General features: G+C 37.7%; 1 protein-coding gene across 1 annotated transcript in view; it reads left to right on the top strand.

The window, feature by feature from the left end:
• Positions 1–17199, top strand: part of LOC132391480 (MOB kinase activator 1A) — a 41134-nt gene extending 23935 nt beyond the window's left edge. Inside the window, exons 4-6 of the mRNA XM_059964738.1 lie at positions 1792–1925; positions 4744–4907; positions 13594–17199. Coding sequence (XP_059820721.1) covers positions 1792–1925; positions 4744–4907; positions 13594–13671 — 376 coding nt within the window. The 3' untranslated portion in view covers positions 13672–17199. The remainder of the gene's footprint in view (positions 1–1791; positions 1926–4743; positions 4908–13593) is intronic.
• The last annotated feature ends 3149 nt before the right edge of the window (positions 17200–20348 follow it).

The following is a 20348-nucleotide window of genomic DNA, read 5'->3' on the forward strand; positions in this document are numbered from 1 at the left end:
CTCCACTGCCACCCTCCTCTGACTGGTAGAACTGGTCTTCACCTTTTTCCTTCGGCTCCTCCCACTTTCTCCAGATTTGAAGGGTAGCCATGGGCCCCGGCTATGCTTGCTTTTTGGTGGCTACTTAGAACAGTCCATGTTCCAAGCCTTCCCCGGTAGTGTTCTGATGACTACATTGGTGCTGCTTCATGCACCCATGCTGAGCTCGTTAGTTTCACCAACCTTGCCTCCAACTTCTATCCCGCTCTTAAATTCACTTGGTCCATTTCTGACACTTCCCTCCGCTTCTCGATTGCTCTGTCTCCATCTCTGGAGACAAACTGTTGGCTGATATCTTTTATAAACCACCTGATTCCCATGGTTATCTTGATTATAACTCTTCCCACCCTGTCTCCTGTAAAATGCTGTTTTTTTTTCTCTCTGCTGTATCTGTTCCCGGGATATGACTTTCCTTTCCAGGATGTCAGAGATATCCTTCAAAAAGCAGGATTTCTCTTCTACCACCATTGATGCTGCATTACCCGCGTCTCTTCCATTTCCCGAATGTCCCAATCAGTGATGGAGCTCCTCTTGTTCTCCACAATTTCGCCATCTTCAAAGGAGTCTTGCCAACAAACATATCTTTACCTCTTTTTTTTCCTCTCACCCTCCCCCCCCCCTTAATTTGTGCAGGGATCGCTCCCTCTATGATTCCTTTGTCCACTCGACCCTCCCTACTAATCTCTCTTTTGGCGCTCATCTCCACAAGCAGCCAAAGTGCTACACCTGCCATGCATCTCCTCCCTCACCTTTTATTCAGTGCCTCAAACAGTCCTTCCAGTTGAAACAACAGTTCACCTGCGGTGCTCCTGATGCGGCCTCTACATTGGTAAGACCCTTCGTAAATTGAGGGAAACCTTCATCGAGTACCTCCACTCCATCCGCCAAAAGTAGAACTTCCTGGTGGCCAATTTAGTTTCAATTCCCATTCTGTCACGTTGATTCATGACCTCATCTTGTGCCACGGTGAGGCTACCGTCAGGATGGAGGAACAGCACCTTGTATTCTGTCTGAGTAGCTTCCAACCCGATGGCATGAATATTGATTTCTCCCTCTGGGGTAGAGGGAATTCCCTACCCTCAGCTTCTCCTGTTCCCCACTCTGGCCTCTTAACTCTTACCTGCCCCTGGGTTCTCTTCCCCCCTCCCCAACCTCTCCCCTTTCTCCTATGGTCCACTCTCCTCTATCACTCTATCAGATTCCTTCCTCTCTTGCCCCATTACCTTTTCTACTCACCTGATTTCACCTATAACCTGCTAGCTATCCTCCTTTACTTCCTCCTCCCTTTTTATTCTGACACCTTCCCCCTTCCTTTCTAGTCCTGAAGTAGGGTCTCTGCCTGAAGCGTTGACTGTTTAAGCATTTCCACAAATGCAACTTAACCTGCGGAGTTCCAACATTTTGTGTGTACAGCATCAGTGACCCAGGTTTGGTCCTGACCTGAGTCCCTAAGGTGCTTGGGTTGCTAAAGATGCCCTGCTTGGTAGGGTAATTATTTGCTGTAAATCATCCCTCATGCAGGTGGTTGTTAGAATAATTGGTGTAGAATTGATGGGATTGTATTGAGAGCTGGAATGGAATCAATTGGCTTCCCTCCATGTTGTTAGAAAATATAACAACATTTAAAATGGACTCGCAGTTCTAGCTAACTAATTATAGACTAACTAATTATATAACATCCTAAAAGTTAAACAGTTATTGTTATTTTGCTGCTAATGCATTGTTTTGCTTCCTTCCATTTCTGCCATTAAGATACGAATACCACTGGGCTGATGGCACAAACATTAAAAAGCCAATCAAGTGTTCTGCTCCAAAGTATATTGATTACCTTATGACATGGGTACAGGACCAGCTTGATGACGAGACCCTATTTCCTTCAAAAATAGGTAAGCCATTTTGATATCTGCTTTGGAATTTAATGGTGTGTATTGTAAATAAGATTATAACCTATTGTAGAACCTAAAATACTACAAGTACTCAATAGATCATACATTCTGTGGAGAGCGCAGTCTCTTTTTTAATTGGGTTTCTTTGTTTTGTGGTCTCCTGAAAGGGGACTGTAGCAGTTTCTTGAAAACAAACCAAAACCACTGAGGGGCAAAGCTGGGGTACTTGACAAATCAAAGAAGCTGCATTCAATCATTTATTACGAAACCAGTAAATATGAATGATCTTGAAGCAATAAAAAGACTAATGAAACTAAATGAGCAATATTACAGTCTGACTTGCAGTGTTAGCATTTGAATAGCATATCTAAATGTTCTGATAGCATTCCAATGATTTCCCCATTAGCAGTCCACAAAAAAAATCATTCTCTGGCTAAATCACTGTCCACTAGACTAAGCTAAACACTAATAAAATGAGAATATATAACTATCTTAATTGCTTCTACCACACCTCAACCCATGTGACAGATCACCTGTATAATGCACCACAAACTACAATAGACAGAAAATGATACATATGACCATATAACATATAACCATATAACAATCACAGCACGGAAACAGGCCATCTCGGCCCTCCTAGTCCGTGCCGAACTCTTAATCTCACCTAGTCCCACCTACCCGCACTCAGCCCATAACCCTCCACTCCTTTCCTGTCCATATACCTATCCAATTTTACCTTAAATGACACAACTGAACTGGCCTCTACTACTTCTACAGGAAGCTCATTCCACACAGATACATGGCTCCTACAGAGATGAATCTCGTGTATAGTATACATTGATAATAAATAAACTTTCAACTTTGAATTAACTAATAGTTTGGATTAGTGAATTGGGAAATAGTGTTAAAATAATTACTAATACCAAGATGCAGAGAAAGTGGAGAGAGGAAGAGGATTGGAAGGCAACCGACATTGAACGACAGGGAGTGATATAGGAATTGGGAATAATGCATGGGTGGAATAATTGCATTAATTATTATACACGTGCTGTAATTGGAATAGGTAGAAGAGGTCAAGGCGTGAAGAGGAAGAAATCTTAACAGGATCTTAGTGGTGGTGGGGGCAGGTTTGGCAGGTTTTTAAAAACTCTTGGATAGGTGTGTGAATATGCAGAGAGGAGCATTTATGGACCATGTGAAGGCATGAAGGGATTGGGTGGCATTATTATTAGTTCAGAACAGTAGTAGCGTTCATCTGATTTGTGTTGCAGCAGATCGAAACACAAGTTCAAAGTACACTTATTAAAGTATGTATACATTGTACAACTCTGAGATTAACCTCTTACGGGTAGTTGCTAAACAAAGAAACCCATGAAAACCCTTTTTTTTTAAAAAAAAGCCATCTTAAACATTTAATATGGAGAGAGAAGAAAACCAAATCATGCAAACATTAAAAGTAAGCATATGGCATTCATGACAAAAGTGAGTCCTTAGACGTGAAGACTGGATCAGGCCTCAGCTCAGCGCAAAGCCAATTAAGTGCTGCAGAGCCCTCAGATACAGCCCAAGACAGCCAGAGCAGGCCACAGCCTCAGCTCTTCACTGAGCGGAGTGAGCTCCATGGAGCTCGGAGCAGGCCACAGCATCAGCCTCGGTTCCGTGCTGAGCTGAGTAAACGTTATGGAACAGTGAGCAGAACTCCTACCCCCAGCACCCTTCGTGTTCTACTCGTCTGGTCAAGCGTTTAAATTGTCTAAACTTCAGGTCATTCCTTGCACTAGGATCCAGGCCCTGTGCGTCAGTATGCTCTGGGCTTGGCCCCCAGCTGCCACATTGCAGCAACCTTGTGAATCAGCAGACTTCAAGAATTTTAGTTAAATCAGCATTAACATACTTTTGTTTCTAGCATTTGTATTTTCTTCGAAAGTAATTTACAGAGTAATTTCATCTCCCATTCTCACCATTGAGCCCAGCAAAAGAATGTGAGGTGCTGATTCCAGGACCTCTGGTGTGTGTTTATAGATCCTATGCCAGCTGCAAGCTTATTTGAATGTAAAATGTGCAGCAATGAAGAGGAAATGTTAGCATATATTTTAAAAAAAACTATTGAGTGATTTAGTTCTTTTTATTGCTCAGTACTAAGACAGAAGCAAGGCTTTGCAGTCTCAAGGTTTCCTTGCTGATTCTGTGGGTATGTCTTCCTCTAGCCCATCCATGTGCATCCCTGTAGGACCTGACAGAATGGGAATAGGATAATCACGAACAACAGCTTTGTCATTGCACATTTAGTAAGACAAATGCAAATTTCAGTAAAATGTAACCCAGTACCTGCTTCTGTCTGCATTGATGCCAACTGACATGCTGGGTATTTTCAACTTTCTAATTACTTAAGCCCATTACCCCTAATGGGGGATAGGCTGCGACAGCAACCCGCCAGAGTACTCCACCTTAGGCCAGTCCTTCAAGATGTCTCCGGGTCTAGCCCATCCTCAAGGATCCTTCCTCTCCCAGGGATGAGGTCTTCAGAGCTTCCTTGAGCGTTTGTGTAGCTCTTGGATTTTATGGGATGGGGTTGCTAGCTCCATACCCAACCCTCCTCCTTTCACAGCTGGGCTTGGGACTGTCCATGACAGAGTTAGCTTTTTAGTACCTGCCATGTTTCGCTCTAGATTTTAGCTGTTTAAAAGGTTGTTCTTGAGTTCTGATGTCTCCTGAAATTGAAAATTTGCTTTTTTTAAAAATGATTTCAAAAAATGAGTCTAAAGGCTGTAAACTTTTTGATGGATTTTTGACTTGCTTTGTTTATTAATTTCAGGTGTACCCTTTCCTAAAAACTTCATGTCTGTGGCCAAGACCATTCTGAAACGGCTGTTCAGGGTCTATGCTCACATTTACCACCAGCATTTTGACTCTGTGATGCAGCTGCAGGAAGAGGCTCACCTCAACACCTCCTTCAAGCACTTCATCTTTTTTGTTCAGGTAAGATATTCTCTGTTGCTTGCTTAAACTACTTAAAGTTTTGCAATTTATTAATCTTTTTAATAGATTAATCTTTTTAATCTTTATTAATCTTTTTAGGCTTGGAGCCTAACTTCATCAGTGACACAAAAATATATTTTTGATTGAAGAACAATGTATGATTTCATTGTCCCATACTTATAGACACCTGGAATCTTTAGTCATAGTCATGGAGCATTTCAGCACAAATGTCTTTGGCCATCTGGTATGTGCGGAACTATTATTCTGCCTAGTCCCATTGTCCCATGGTATGAATCCCATTGGCCATCCATACCTCCTCCAATGTTGAAATCAAGCCTGCATCCACCTCTTCCGCTGACAGCTCATTTCAAAGTTCAAAGTAAATTTATTATCAAATCAGGTATATGTCACCATATACTACCATGAGATTAATTTTCTTGCAGACATTTGCAGGAAAATGAACTACAATCAATTTATGAAAAACTATACATAGAAAATACTGACAAACATCCAGAGTGCAAAAATGAGCCAATTGTGCAAAGATATATATTTTTTAAAGTTGTTGAGTCCTTGAAAATGAGTCCATAAGTTGTGGAATCAGTTCAGAGTTGGGTGAAGTTGTGTATGCTGGTTCAGGAGCCTGATGTTGCAGAACTTTCTTGAACCTGGTTCAAGAAAACTGGGTATTCCTTTCCCTCTTATGTTTATCGGAAATTTGTCAGTCTCCTTCTTTGAGTTTTTATACAATTTTTTTTTGAAGGGAAGTGTTGTTGGCAACACTCCCAAGACACCACATGTTATTCAAAGTTAATGATGTTCATTATGTTGAGTATCATTTTAGTTTCCAAATATCTGGCATAATGTACAATTGCCATCTTGCTTGAGAAATGAGAAGTGGCATTTCCATTTTAGTGAATCCAAGAAAGGTCACAGAATTAAAGTAAAGCTGAAAAATTTTAATCACCCTAACAGGTTTCTGTCCCCTTGAGGAGGTGTATCGTACTTTTACATTAAATTAACTGAGTTAAAGGAGCACTTAGAATTAATTAGTGGCTACGTCCTTTAAAAGCAAGACATTTATTTTGCAGTGTACAGCAGAACATAGCCAAAATTTCCAGATCTTAATTCACTTGCTGTTCATCTATCAATACTTTGGTCGTCTTAAAGGTGCATGCAATACTTCGGTAACACAGGAATGTGGTTTAGATGGTCGGGTTCCTGCTGCTGAACACCCTGTTGTTTGAGGCCTCTGTCAGTCAGGATCAATCACGGATAGGTATCGAGATGCACAAGCCTGGGCAGTGTGGCATGGAGAACAAGCTCCCCCTCTGATAAACCCAAAGGAACAGCAGAGACCAATACAGTTTAGAACCACCAGCATCACAGGAGTCGCCAGTCAGCGTTGAATTCAACGTAAACCTGCCTTAGGGACTTAAGCTCTGGATTTTTCCCTTGAGATTTACTCCTGAAGCATTCCCCGTGAGTGGGCTCAGCTGCACGGCAGCAGAGGTTTGAGATCAGAGTTTTTATTCTCTTAGGTGAGCTGACAAGCCCCATCTGCCCAAAATAACTGGTTTTAAGGTGCCAGTAACCAGCCAATGCCCATTCTCCTGTTAGTAGAAATGTTTCTGCCAGGCTTGGTAGCTAAGCCACATGTGAAGGCCAGGAGTTGGACTTGGTTGTTGGAGGCTATTTGAGGTGCACACTATTGGGAGTATTTGATGGTAGTGGGAGCTTGTCCCCATTACCTGCCCCCAGCTATAACAACCTTAAGGAACCACAAAACCCTGTGCTTGAACATAATAAGGGAGCACCATGGAAGTTCTGTTTTAATTGGGGTGGACCGGTAAAATTGCAGTTAGCATAATGCTATAGCAGTGCCAGCATCCCAGGTTCAATTCCCGCTGCTATCTGTAAGGAGTTTGTATGTTCTCCCTGTTTCCTCTGGGTGTTCTGGTTTCTTCCCACATTACAAAGACATGCAGGTTAGTAGAGTAGAGCTACCAGGACTTGATGTTTCAATCCCAATGATAAAGTCGGCACTCTCAATGTTGGCAGTGGCTTGGAGTGGTGACGAGGAGGGTAGCTACGTCATCGGGGACATCAGGTGGGCACCCTCCTTTGACGTCTCGTTGATAAGCCCATGAGGTCTCCAGAGGGCTCAACGGTGCTACCTAGCTTCCCAGATACACACCCCCCCACCCAGTTCCGTACCCTCCTGACTTCATCTTGCAACCCAGTTGTTGTCTTTCCTTTTAATCCAAATCCAATTGCTGCTTTCCTCTGCTGCATTTGACAAGGACTTGATTGCTTGTTGGAGGGAGACACCCCTCACCCCAAACTTCAATAGACTGGTCGTAGATGTAGCAATGAATCCCCTGCATCCCACTTCTACAGGGAAAATCTTGTTCTTCCAGCCGTTCTGAGCAGCTTCAGTTGCCAGTTCAGAGTACTTGGTCTTTTTCCCCTCATAAGTTTCTTCGATGCCATCTTCCCATGGTACTGCCAATTCCTTTTATATCTTTTTATTAATTTTTAAGCAAACATAAATGAAACGTGAATACAGAGAGCTTGAGAGTACATAGTTAATAGTTTAAATAGGCATTCAAATATATGATGATCAATATATATAACATCCCAAACTCATAGTATTTATGAACAAAAGAAATAAAAAACAAAAAAAAAACCCAAAAAAAAGAAGAAAAAAAACACTAACCAACATGGGCCATTGCATAATGTCAGATATATACAGTGGTGCCAATAACTCCGAACCTCCATCCAAATAATTAAGGATAATAAAAGTGAGGTTTAGGAAAAGACAATTTTATCTCATATGAAAATGTTGAATAAATGGTCTTAAAGTTTCTTCAAATTTAACTGAAGGACCAAAAACAACACTTCTAATTTTTTCTAAGCTCAAATAAGAGATAGTTTGAGAAAACCACTGAAATATAGTTGGAGGATTAATTTCTTTCCACTTCAATAAAATAGATCTTCTAGCCATTAATGTAACAAATGCAATCATTCGTCAAGATGAGGAGGATAAATGACTACTATCCACCATTGGTAAACCGAAAATTGCAGTAATAGGATGCAGTTGGAAATTCAGAACTTTTGAAATAATACTGAAAATATCTTTCCAATAATTTTGCAAACAAGGGCAAGACCAAAACATATGGGTCAATGAAGCTACTTCAGAATGACATCTGTCACAGGTGGGATTAACATGAGAGTAAAATCGAGCAAGTTTATCCTTGGACATGTGAGCCCTATGTACAATCTTAAATTGTATTAGGGCATGTTTAGCACAAATAGAAGAGGAATTGACTAATTGTAAAATTTTCTCCCACTGCTCAGTGGGTATAAGACAATGAAGTTCTTTTTCCCATTCCTTCTTAATTTTTTCTGATACTTCTGACTATTTTCATGATCATGTTATAAATGACAGCTACTAAACCCTTTTGACAAGGATTCAGAGCTAAAATTCTTTCCGTAATGTCCAATGGACATAGTTTCGGAAAAGATTATACAAAAAATTTCTAACTTGCAAATATCTAAAAAAAAAAAAAAAATGAGTTTTAGGTAAATATTTATTAGATAGCTGTTCAAAGGACATAAAGCTATCATCCAAAAACAGATCATGAAAACATGTTATACCTTTTGTTTTCCATAAAAGAAAAGCTTGATCCATAAAAGAGGGCCGGAAAAAAAAGTTAAATATTATAAGGCTTGATAAAATGAACTTATTCAAACCAAAAAATTTACAAAATTGAAACCAAATTTGCAATGTATATTTGACTATAGGATTAGTTATTTGTTTATTCAATTTAAATAAAGAAAAGAAGTGAAAATCCTAAAATTGAAAACAATGAAAAGTCTTGTACAGATTTACATTCCAAATTTACCCATTGTGGGCAAGCTGCTATAGTCGATTCTTGTGTCCAAAATATTAAATATTGTATATTAATTGCCCAATAGTAAAATCTCAGGTTTGGCAAAGCCAAACCACCCTCCTCCTTAGGCTTCTGTAAATATTTTTTGCCTAGTCTAGGATTTTTATTCTGCCACAGATAAGAAGATATTTTGGAGTCAATAATATCAAAAAAAGATTCAGGAATAAAAATTGGTAATGCTTGAAATAAATATAAGAATTTGGGTAATACCATCATCTTAATAGCATTAATTCGACCAACCAATGACAAAGATAATGGAAACCACCTGGTAGCAAGTTGCTTAATTTGGTCAATTAAAGGTAAAAAATTAACTTTAAATAAATCTTCATGTTTATAAATAGGAACTTGCATATTTAATGGAAATAATTCACTCTTATTAAAATCCAGTTTATAACCAGAAAAGTTACTAAACTGAGCAAGCAAGGACAAAATAGCAGGAATAGATCTCTCAGGGTCAGATATGTATAGTAACAAATCATCAGCATATAATGATAACTTATATGTCCCCTCCCCACGAGTAATACCCAAAATATTAGGTGATTATAGCCAAAGGTTCCAAAGCAATGTCAAATAGTAAAGGGCAGCCTTGCCTTGTACCATGGAATAACTGAAAAAAGGGAGATCTTTGATTATTGGTAAAGACCGAAGCCAAGGGTTTATAGTATATTAATTTAATCCATGATATAAATTTCAAACTAAAATTAAAATGCTGCAACGTATTAAATAAATATGGCCATTCAACTCTATCAAATGCTTTTTCAGCATCTAAGGAAATGACACATTCTGGTATTTTGGGTGAAAGAGTATAAATAATAATTAATTTTCTAATTTTAAAAGATGAATAGCGGTTTTGAATAAATCCAGTCTGATCTTCAGAAATAATTCGAGGTAATATATTTTCTAATCTAGTAGCCAAAATTTTACCAAAAATCTTAAAATCCATATTCAGCAAGGATATAGGCCAATAGGATGCACATTCAATAGGGTCTTTATCTTTTTTAAGAATTAAAGAAATAAAAAGATTGTGGCAATTTGCCTATAATTAACGCATCTTTAAAAATTTTACAAAGCCACGGAGAAAGTATACAGGAAAAGGATTTTAAAAATTCTGCAGTATAACCATCCGGACCAGGAGCTTTACCGGAATTCATTGAAAAAATAGCCATTTTTATTTCATTTTCTGTAATAGGTGTATCTAGGAATACACTATCCTCTACTGTTAATTTTGGAATATTCAATTTTCTTAAAAATTCACTTATTATAGAAGAATCCTCAACAAATTCTGATTGATATAAGGAATTATAAAAATCTTGAAAGGCTTTATTTATCTCTTCATGGTCGATCGTCAGAGCGCCATCTTGTTTACGAATCCTAGTAATCTGTCGTTTAACCGAAGCAATTTTCAATTGATTAGCCAATAATTTACCAGACTTATCTCCATGTACATAAAACTGGGTTCTAGATTTAATTAACTGATTTTCAATCGAAGAGGATAATAAACTAAGCTCCATTTGAAGTTCCACTCTTTCATTATAAAGTTCTTTGCTGGGGGTCACTGAATAAATCTTATCAATTGCTTTGATCTTATCGACCAATGTTAATATTTTAGAATTAGTTCGTTTCCTAACTCCAGCAGAGTATGAAATAATCTGTCCATGAATAAATGCTTTAAAAGTATCCCATAAAATTCCATTAGAGATCTCTGCTGTAGAATTTGTTGAGAAAAACAAATCAATTTGTTGTTTAATAAAATAAACAAAGTCTAAGTCCTGCAATAAAATAGAATTAAACCTCCCAAGATTTAGCATTAATGGATGAATCCATTATCTTAATAGATAGCTTCAAAGGTGCATGGTCAGAAATGGTAATAGAGTCATATTTACAATCGATAACATCTGTAAGTAACCAGTGATCAATGAAAAAGTAATCAATTCTTGAATAATTATGATAAACCTGAGCAAAGTATGAAAACTCTTTGTCATTGGGGTGTGAAAAATGCCAAATTTTGAAAATTGCTGAATCAGTCATAAGGGAATTAACAAGGGAGGCCGATTTATTCGGAAGAGCTTGGGTGGGCTTAGATCTGTTCATCGAAGGGTTTAAACAACATTTAAAATCCCCACCCATTATCAGCATGTACTGATTCAAATTGGGAAAGGATGTAAATAGACACTTTAAAAAATTCAGGACAATCAGTGTTTGGAGCATAAACATTAACTAAAACAACTTTTTGATTGAAAAGTAGACCGGTAATAAGCAAAAATCTACCTTATGGGTCTGAAATTGTTTCATGGTGTATAAAGGAGGTCGAAGAATCTATAAAAATGGAAACGCCTCTTACTTTGGCTTGAGAATTCGAGTGATGTTGTTGGCCTTTTCAAAACCTAAAAAAGCGTTGACTATCCACCTTCCTTACATGAGTCTCTTGTACAAAGATAACATTAGCATTCATTCTATGGAATACTTTGAATATTTTTTTCCGTTTGATCGGATGATTTAAACCTTTAGTATTCCAAGAAACAAAATTAATAATCCTATCCATATTGACAATATTTATTACAATTTACACATAAGGTTTAAAAAAAAAAAAGATGAACTCATGAATCTGGAAGAGGGAAGTAAGTTCAAGGAGGAACCGGAAGTCATGACAGTGCAACCATTTTTGTAGTTTCAGATGAGCCCATGAAGTAAAACTAAGCATAAAGCAAGCAAAAAGAAAAGAAAAAAGAAAACTCCCCCCCCACCACCCTCAAACCCCCAGGAAAAAAGCCAAAAAGAGGCAAGCAAGCAATCTAACACTAAAATTACCCCCATGTCTCAAGACGGCAACTCAAACAAAAAAAAAAGTTGAATAAAAGATGCAAACCACCCATATTATAAGAAAGGGTTGGTAAAACAAAAATTAAAATATAAAATTAGTATTATATATATAAAACAAAAGGATTTTATTAAAAAATTAAAATGATAAAACCCATAAATGGATAATATTATATTAGTGTATTAAAAGAAAATCCTTAAACTTATTCAGACACATCAAAGTGGATGTGACGTTCCAAGCACTAAGGTCTTTTGGGAAGAAGAAATGACATTTTATTTTTTTTTTAAATCCTAATATTTAAACGTTAAAAATATAAAAAAGTGTATACGAATTTAAAAAAAACCCTAATGAATTACTTTCAAAACTAACAGATTAATAATATGAAAAGAACAAACTCAGAATAAACCAAAAACGGACTTTTACCATGTATAAGAAATACGTATAAGCCATCACATTAAAAAAAAACATCATTTTATAAAAGATCCAAATCTATAAACTAATTATTACATTAGTCAACCCGTAGAAACAATAAAATGGTATTCTTCAAGGAACCTTTGAGCATCCGCTGGAGATTTGAACAGTCGATAAGTTCCATCTCTGAGAGTAACTCTCAAATGTGCTGTAAATAACAGCGCTTGCTTGTAGCCTTCCTGATGAATTTCCGACATAACCGATTTAAGAGCCATTCTTGCCCTCAAAACTTTGGGACTGTAGTCTTCCAGAATACGGAATTTAAAATCTTGAAAGCTGACCATACCCTTTTTCCGGGCAACCCGAATCAAACGCTCTCTGTTATGAGGATAATGGATCCGAAGAATTACTTGTCGTGGTTTCAAACTTGAATCTGAATGAAAACGAGAAATGTGATGTGCACGGTCGATCATTGGAGGGGAATCCAGTACTTCTGAGCCGAAGACATTCATTAAAAATTTGGAGAAAAATACAGTGAGTTCGCTGTTCTCAAATTTTTCCAGAATCCCAATTAACCGGAGATTTTGTCTTCGAGAGCGGTTTTCAAGATCAGTGATTTTAGATTTATAACGATCCATCTGTTGAGATGTCGAAGCTTGCTGTTGTTGCAAAGTTTCAATTATGCAATCTCTCTGGCGAGCAGCTTCTTCAAGAACTAAAATACTTGTTGTTTTTGTGAATCCAGTGTAAGTGCTTGAAGTTTTGCGTCAAATGTCTTTAAAATTTCATCGAACGTAGAAAGCTTTGCAGTTAATTTACTCTCCAGTTTTCCAAGTCTGTCGTCCATAAGATTCGCAATTGCTTCTAAAGTTATTGGTTCTTTTGTCTGTTTCAATTCCTTTGGTCTAGACATTTCAGCGAGTTGAAAATGATTCAAACAGTTGAAAAAAAAATTTCATACATTTAAACCCCTTTAGAATAGATATAAAAAGATCAATTAGGGGGTGTTTGTAGGTTAAAAAAAGTGAAAGGATTGGAGCAAAGCCTGAAACCGCTTCACTCCATAAGTGCCATCTTGAGACCTGACTGCCAATTCCACAACTTATGCCAGCTTGGCTGTTGTGGACCACAAGACTATGTCTGGCCGGAGTGTTGTAGCCGCAATGTCTGGGGGAAACACAAGCTTTTTCTCCATCCACGTCCATTTTCCAACCCCGAGCAACATTAGATTAATTGCTCCTTGACTATAATTGGGCAGTATGGGCTCGTTGGGCCGGACATTACAGTGCTGTATCTCTCTGTAAGAGTAACTAGAAGTGATGAGCTTTTCTCACAGTAACAGTGTCTGGATAAGTATGGTAATTATGTCCAAAGTTAGTGTATTGAGAATTCAAGCTGTATTTAATATCTTTTCCTTACCTTACAAATAATCCTTGCGGTAGAAGTACAGAGGTGGAGATTACATGTTCATCTAATAATTCTCAATTTTTCTCCCATATTTCAGGAATTTAATCTGATTGACAGGAAAGAACTTGCTCCTCTTCAAGATCTAATTGAAAAACTTGGATCGAAAGACAGATGATTTCTCTCTTCTATTTTCCACATCAGCGTGATCTTAGTGCTTCTTTTTCTACCTTCAAGATCCCCATTTCTCTGCACATACACAGTATGACGTGTGATCATTGTGAGCATGCTCTGTGGAAAAATCCATAGTCTCTATTGTTGTTGAGTAGTACTATGATTTTTTTTTTGTGAATAACTTCAAAAATGCACGTTCAAAAGTTGTTGATTCTAGCCATACGTCAGTGTTTTAGGGACCTTGCCTTTCAATGATATTTGAAAGGTTCAAGGTACACAAATATTGTATTTCATAAATGATATTGCAGTATTGACTCTCTGCCCTTGGAAGCAATGAGTACATGCATACTCTGCATTTATCAAAATCAGACAGTGAAGCAAAGATATTTGGGAGAAGAGATTAATGCTGCATTAAATTTAATTAATTTGAATTCTTGGCTGATGGATTTGTAGTCTAGGTTTCCTGGTTGCACCTACCTCCAATTTTTTTTATATATACATATTAATTAGAGGGAAGATGGAAAACTAATGATTCTTGACCTCGAGCTAGAAACAAACTGGAACTTGTGCAGTTTGAATGTATGTTTTAAATGAGTTGGTTGGCAGTGTGACTGTGGGTTGCTCATGCTGCAAATAGGCAAGTTAATTGTAGACTAGTTAATTGTACACAGTCTCTAAATGTACTGTTTGAGTTTAAAAGACAGTAAATGGTTTTGTACTTTTATGTCCGTGTACATTTACTTCATGTTATGTGTTTGGCCATTTTGAGTCACGTTTTTAGATGGTGAACCCTGTTAACATAAAGCCCTCGCTTTCTTACATGATTTTTTTTAAAAAAACAGCTTAATCTTTGTTGTTCCGATTTGATCAATGCATCACCTTATGCAAGTTATTGGTTTGAAATTGATAGCAGATGTGTCTTTTGTTCAGTGAACAGTGTCACAATTTAATACAATACCACCTTGTTGAAGGCAAAGCACCACTAGTTAATCTCCCCCACCTTCCCAAAGGAAAAAAAGAACCCTATGGGTTACAGTGCTGAACTGTTAACCCACTGCCTACAATCAGCTGATGGCTGTATTAATCTACCTTGCTGTCTAAGCTTTCTTGCTGCTTTAGTTTATGGTGGCACATACTCCGGCTGATGAGGGTTTCTGGTCACCACTTTGTTTGGCTGTCTCGTATCTGCCGTCTTGGATTTCTAACACAGAGCATGTACAGTTGCATATTGTGAACACTGTGTTGCCTTTACTTCTAATGTTATTAGATGCACTTTGGGGACTGTGCCCAGTTGCCTTAACTAGACTACTTTTTTTTCCCAAAACTTGGTTAGTCATGCTTTACTGTTGAAAGAAATGTTTTTAAAAGTTTTTACACATTGAGGTGAATAAAGGCAACTTTGCAGCATGTTGTAACTTTTTACTTGTGATTGCATTGTAGCAAATAGTTTGGGGGAAAAGGGGAATAAAAAAAAACTAGCAATAATTAGCTTAAGATAAATGGCATTTTTTTATTCTAAGTAACATAGACTACTGAAAACGGCCACTTGTCAGATGTAAGGATCTTCATATTTTGCAGCAGACTCATAAGTAATTCTCTTGTGTGAGCAAGGGGAAAGTTTTTTGTTTTTTTTTGTTTTGTGCAATGTTAAGCCTAGTGAAGGGGGAGGGGGAGGCAAGGAAATTTTTGGGATGAAATGTTTATCAGCCCGTTAATGTCAAGAAGCTTTTGACAGCTATCATGCATTTTCCTGGCAGATCCTCTTAATTGCATTCCCTGGATTATAAATGTTGATCAGATGTCATATTCATATTTTCATAAGGTAGATCTCCAGTTTGCATTTATCTCCACTATAGAGGGCTGTAATGATGCTCTTAAACAGCAGTTCCCAACCTTTTTTATGCCACGGACCAATACCATTAAGCAAGGGGTCCATGCGCCCCTGGTTGGGAACCCCTGATCTAAAATAAGGGTAAGATTGGCACAGAATTTTGGCCAATCTGAAACAGAGTTGACTGCTACCAGAAGGTAAAACCAGGATTGATGTTGGCAATGATGCTCTTGCAGTGAAGTAACCCAGAAATGCCTTTCAGGAGTAGTGACTGACTTCTCCAGGACTTCTGGTACAAGTCGGATTGATCTCGAGGAGAAAGCACATGTGGGAAAGTTGAACTGTTAACTTCAGAAACTGGGAACCAGTATCAGTTTTCATAGCACAGTGGATTCCCGTTAATTAGGACACATTGGCACTAGTACATTGTGGCCAATTAAATGGCTGCTACAATTAGCTGAAGTTTCATGGAAATGGTTAAAGGTATATATTTTTTTTAAAAAGACAAACTGCCATATAACTGAGAAACTGTTGCTTTTAAATGAAATACAGAACAAATTAGCACACTACCAATACTTACTACAGTACTATAAAATTGTGTATTTTAAATTGTTAATGACAGGATTTCAGACAGTGTACACTGCAATGTTCTTTTGATTACCTGTGATTGAACAAAATCAAATCTTTTCTTGGCTCTGAAAAATTTTCTAAAGTCAAAATAGAAAACAAAACAATTGAAAATCGCTGGTTTTTGAATTGGCGCCTGTCAGCCCAAATGGATAACATAACCCAAGCACATGCTACTGACACTATTTTTAAAACTTAACATGGTGTAGCGTCTATCGGCAACACAAGTGCAGACGACTGATGCTAGTTAGAAACTGTTAGGCAACAGTCTCCTGTCCCAATTAAGTGGCATAATTAATCTCCCAAATAAACTAAGGGAATCCCGGCTATTTATTTGATGAGTATTTTTTAAGAGTTGTCCCAAATAAGTGGCTTCCCTGATTAACCAATGACCCAATTAACTGGAATCCACTGTATTTGGTTTCTAATGAAATTTGGGAGGCTTTATCATAAAACATGGGTTATCAGAATATCTGGGGGAGAGAACATTTAACAGTTCTTGTTGAGAGTATTTTGCTATGCCCCTCTGAGTTTCTTTTACTCACCTGAGATATCTTGCAGAATGCAATTGACATATTTTTGTGACGGAGATTACCAGATTCTGCTTTAGAAAATAACTAAGAAATGGACTTGTCCACAGTTGAGAGAACGAGTCTTGTGCTTTTTGAGATAAAATTTGAATTTTTTTTTTACTTTACAAATGTGGACAATCCAAGATTGTATTTCTGACCCATGACCAAGATTCCCATGAGTTTTGAAGAGATTTCCACAGAGTATTCTTTTAACTCTTAAAACCTGAAGTTCTTGTCTTTCAGATCATGGGGTGGTGAATTTCTTATGCTAATATTTACATCTGAATTTGAAATACCATTGTTTTATGTTTTTGATATAAGATTTGATAATTGTCCTGTTAGAATTTTGGTACACTGTAATTTTTAAGACTTGCTTATCTCTTGGGAAGAGGGTAATTTTGTTAAAGAAGTTATGCACATCTGTTTGACCAGAGATGCACTTACAGTATATAAGCCAAGGTTTGTTGCAAACTAAAGAACCAATAAATTTAAGTACAGCATATTCTAATTGTCATTTTATTACCTACTTGTGAATCAAAGGAGAAGTGTTCCAGTTTTGTCTTCGAAATGCTTTTTAAAATGATTTGTAGGGGAATAAATTTCTTGCCTGAAGCTGGAACACACTTGGTCTTCACACGTTAACTAGCAAAGCTAGTCTGGTTTGCATGAGTTTAAGAAATCTGATAGATTATGAGTGTTGAAGCAAAGCAATCCAAATTTCTAGTTGTGATTTCAAAATACATTTTTAAGAATAATTCATAAAGGAATAAATATCTCTTAACATGTTAACTAGCACAGCTACACTGGCTTGCACCAATTTAACAAATCTGTTAGATTTTGAGTCTTGAAGTAAGAAATCCAGACTTAACATCTCTGAAGTCTAATTATGCTAAATTTAAGCCAGAAACTGTTCAGTGTGGTATTGTCAAATCTGCACCAAAATGCATACTGCTTGATCCTCCCTGCAGGAAATGATGGGGATGTTATAATTTTAAATCAAACCCACTCTTTTAGAAACATGTCTGTTTAATTGTTTGGCATTTAGCCTGTGCAGCCATTAAAGGTTTTGCATTCCAAAGAAGGCAGGAATGAGAACTGCAAAATAACATTCTGTTACAGCAAAGTGTGTATTTAAATGTTAACTACCTGCCGGTAAATAATCAGATTAAAATAGACATTATTTTGTATAGTTTTTCCACCATCAGGTATGTCCATTTTAAGGTGGGTTGACCTGTTTAATGCCCCTAAATAAAGAAACGCATCTTTTACAGTGTCACAGCCAAATATGAATAGAGAGCTGTGTTATCATGTGACCAGGCTTGCCACAAATGAATTCTGCAGATCTTCTAACACATCATTCATCTATCAAGTGACCCTGTGGGCATGCCTTGTTCCAACTGATTTAAAATAGGAACAGTCCTGCTCTAAGGCATCCAGATACAGGAGGCAGGATGCGACCTGGCAACAATCCATGTTATGAAGGCTATGGCATGCATCTGTATGCGTAAAGGAACACTTGGTCCTGGGCAGATAATTTGTCCATTTTTAAATGAAATTCAGACTTTCAGTAGGAAAGGATCAAGTTCGAGTTGCTTCCAAAAAAAATTTCGCTTGTATGAAGCTGCACGTTGTGTCCAAGTTCTGTGGCTACTCTTTGAAAGTTGCCCAAATACTTCATGAACATGTCATTTGGCAATATATATGCTGAATCTAGAAGTTCTTCCAGCAGTAGTTTAAGATTGTGGCAAGGCTCCTAAATTCTCAAACTCAGTTGAAAGGCAACAATGTAGCTGGTTTCCCCCCCTGTTAAAAAAAATTTTCTTGCCTCTACAAATTCTCAATTTATTCTTGTGTATACATGATGGAACATGTTACATTTGAAATTATACAATTAGTGCAAATAAAGATGATTGAAGCCAATTGTTGTCTTATTCCAATGCTATTGTAAAGTAAAAAATACCTTTTTTGTTTTTTTTTACTCTACAGTTTGGTCAAGCAGTCCTTTTTTTAAAGGAACAATGTAGTAAAGGAGAAGGGTGTGCAGTAACACACACAATACTGGAGTATCTCAGCAGGTCAGACACTTCTATGGACAGAAATAAAGAGCTGAAGTTTCTGCTCGAGAGCCTTCAGGAAGGGTGGGGGAGTTGCGTTTTCAGTTAGAATCTCCCCACCCACCACCCTCTCTACTCCCCACTCTAACCTTTACAACTCACCTACCTCTTTACTCAGCCCCCACCCCCTGCATCCCTTCCTCCTCCCCATTCTCCTCTGGTGCTATCAGATTCTTTCCTCTCCAGCCCTTGACCTATCTCACTCACCTGGCTTCACCTATTACCTTCCAGCTATCCTCATTCCCCTCCCACCTTTTTATTCTGGTATCTTCCCCCTACTATCTCAGTCCTGAAGAAGGGCCTTGGCCCAAAACTTTGAGAATCAGAATCGGGTTTGTTATCACCGGCTGTCAGGAAATTTGTTAACTTAGCAACAGCAGTTCAATGCAATACATAATGCAGAAGGAATATAAAAAGTAAATAAATTACAGTATATGTATATTGAATTGATTAAAAATCATGCAAAGAAACAAATATTTTTAAAAGTGAGGTAGTGTTCAAGGGTTCAATGTCCATTTAGGAATCAGATGACAGAGGGGAAGAAGCTGTTTATGAATTGCTGAGTGTGTGTGCCTTCAGGCTTCTGTACCTCCTACCTGATAGTAACAGTGAGAAAAGGGTATGCCCTGAGTGTTGAAGGTCCTTAATAATGGACACTGCCTTTCTGAGATAACGTTCCTTGAAGATGTCCTGGGTATTTTGTAGGCTATATCCAAGATGGAGCCAACTAAATTTATAACCTTGGCAGCTACTGTGCAGTAGCGCCCCCACCCCATAGCAGGCAGTGATGCAGCCTGTCAGAATGCTCTCCATGGTACATCTATAGAATTTTCTGAGTGTATTTGGTGACATACCAAATCTCTTCAAACTCCTAATGAAGTATAGTCACTGTGTTGTCTTTATAACTGCATCAATATGTTGGGACCATTCAGATCCTCAGAACCTATGCACTACCATAGATATTGTCTGGCTTGCTGAGTTCCTCCAGAATTTGTGTTTCAAGTAGATCTATATACCAGTCAAGTTGGTCTTGTTGAAGTTTTAAGACTTTTGCCATTAATTACAGTTGCAAAACAAAGTTTGTGAACCCTATGCAGTTACATGGTTTTCTGCATTAATTACTCTGTGGTCTGATCCTCATCTAAGTAATAATAGACTAATGCCATCTGCCTAAACTAACAACACAAACATTGTACTTTTCATGTCTTTATTGAACTCATTTAATCATTCACAGTCCAGGTTGGAAAAAGTATGTGAACTCTTATGCTTAATAGCTGGTAGAACCTCTTTCAGCTGCAATAATCTCCACCAAATGTTTCATGTAGCTGCTGATCAGACTTGCACAATGACGATTAGGAATTTTAAACCATTCGTTTCTGTTTTAATTCATCAGTATTTCTGGGATACCTTGCACGAACAGGCATTGCACAGCATCTCAATTGGGTTAAGGTCTGGATTCTGACTTGGCCATTCCAAAACACAAATTTTCTTATTTTTAAAATATTCTGTTGTTGATTTACTCTCGTCTTCTGCGTTA

Source organism: Hypanus sabinus, chromosome 1 (genome assembly GCF_030144855.1).
Source record: "Hypanus sabinus isolate sHypSab1 chromosome 1, sHypSab1.hap1, whole genome shotgun sequence".
Taxonomy (NCBI): domain Eukaryota; kingdom Metazoa; phylum Chordata; class Chondrichthyes; order Myliobatiformes; family Dasyatidae; genus Hypanus; species Hypanus sabinus.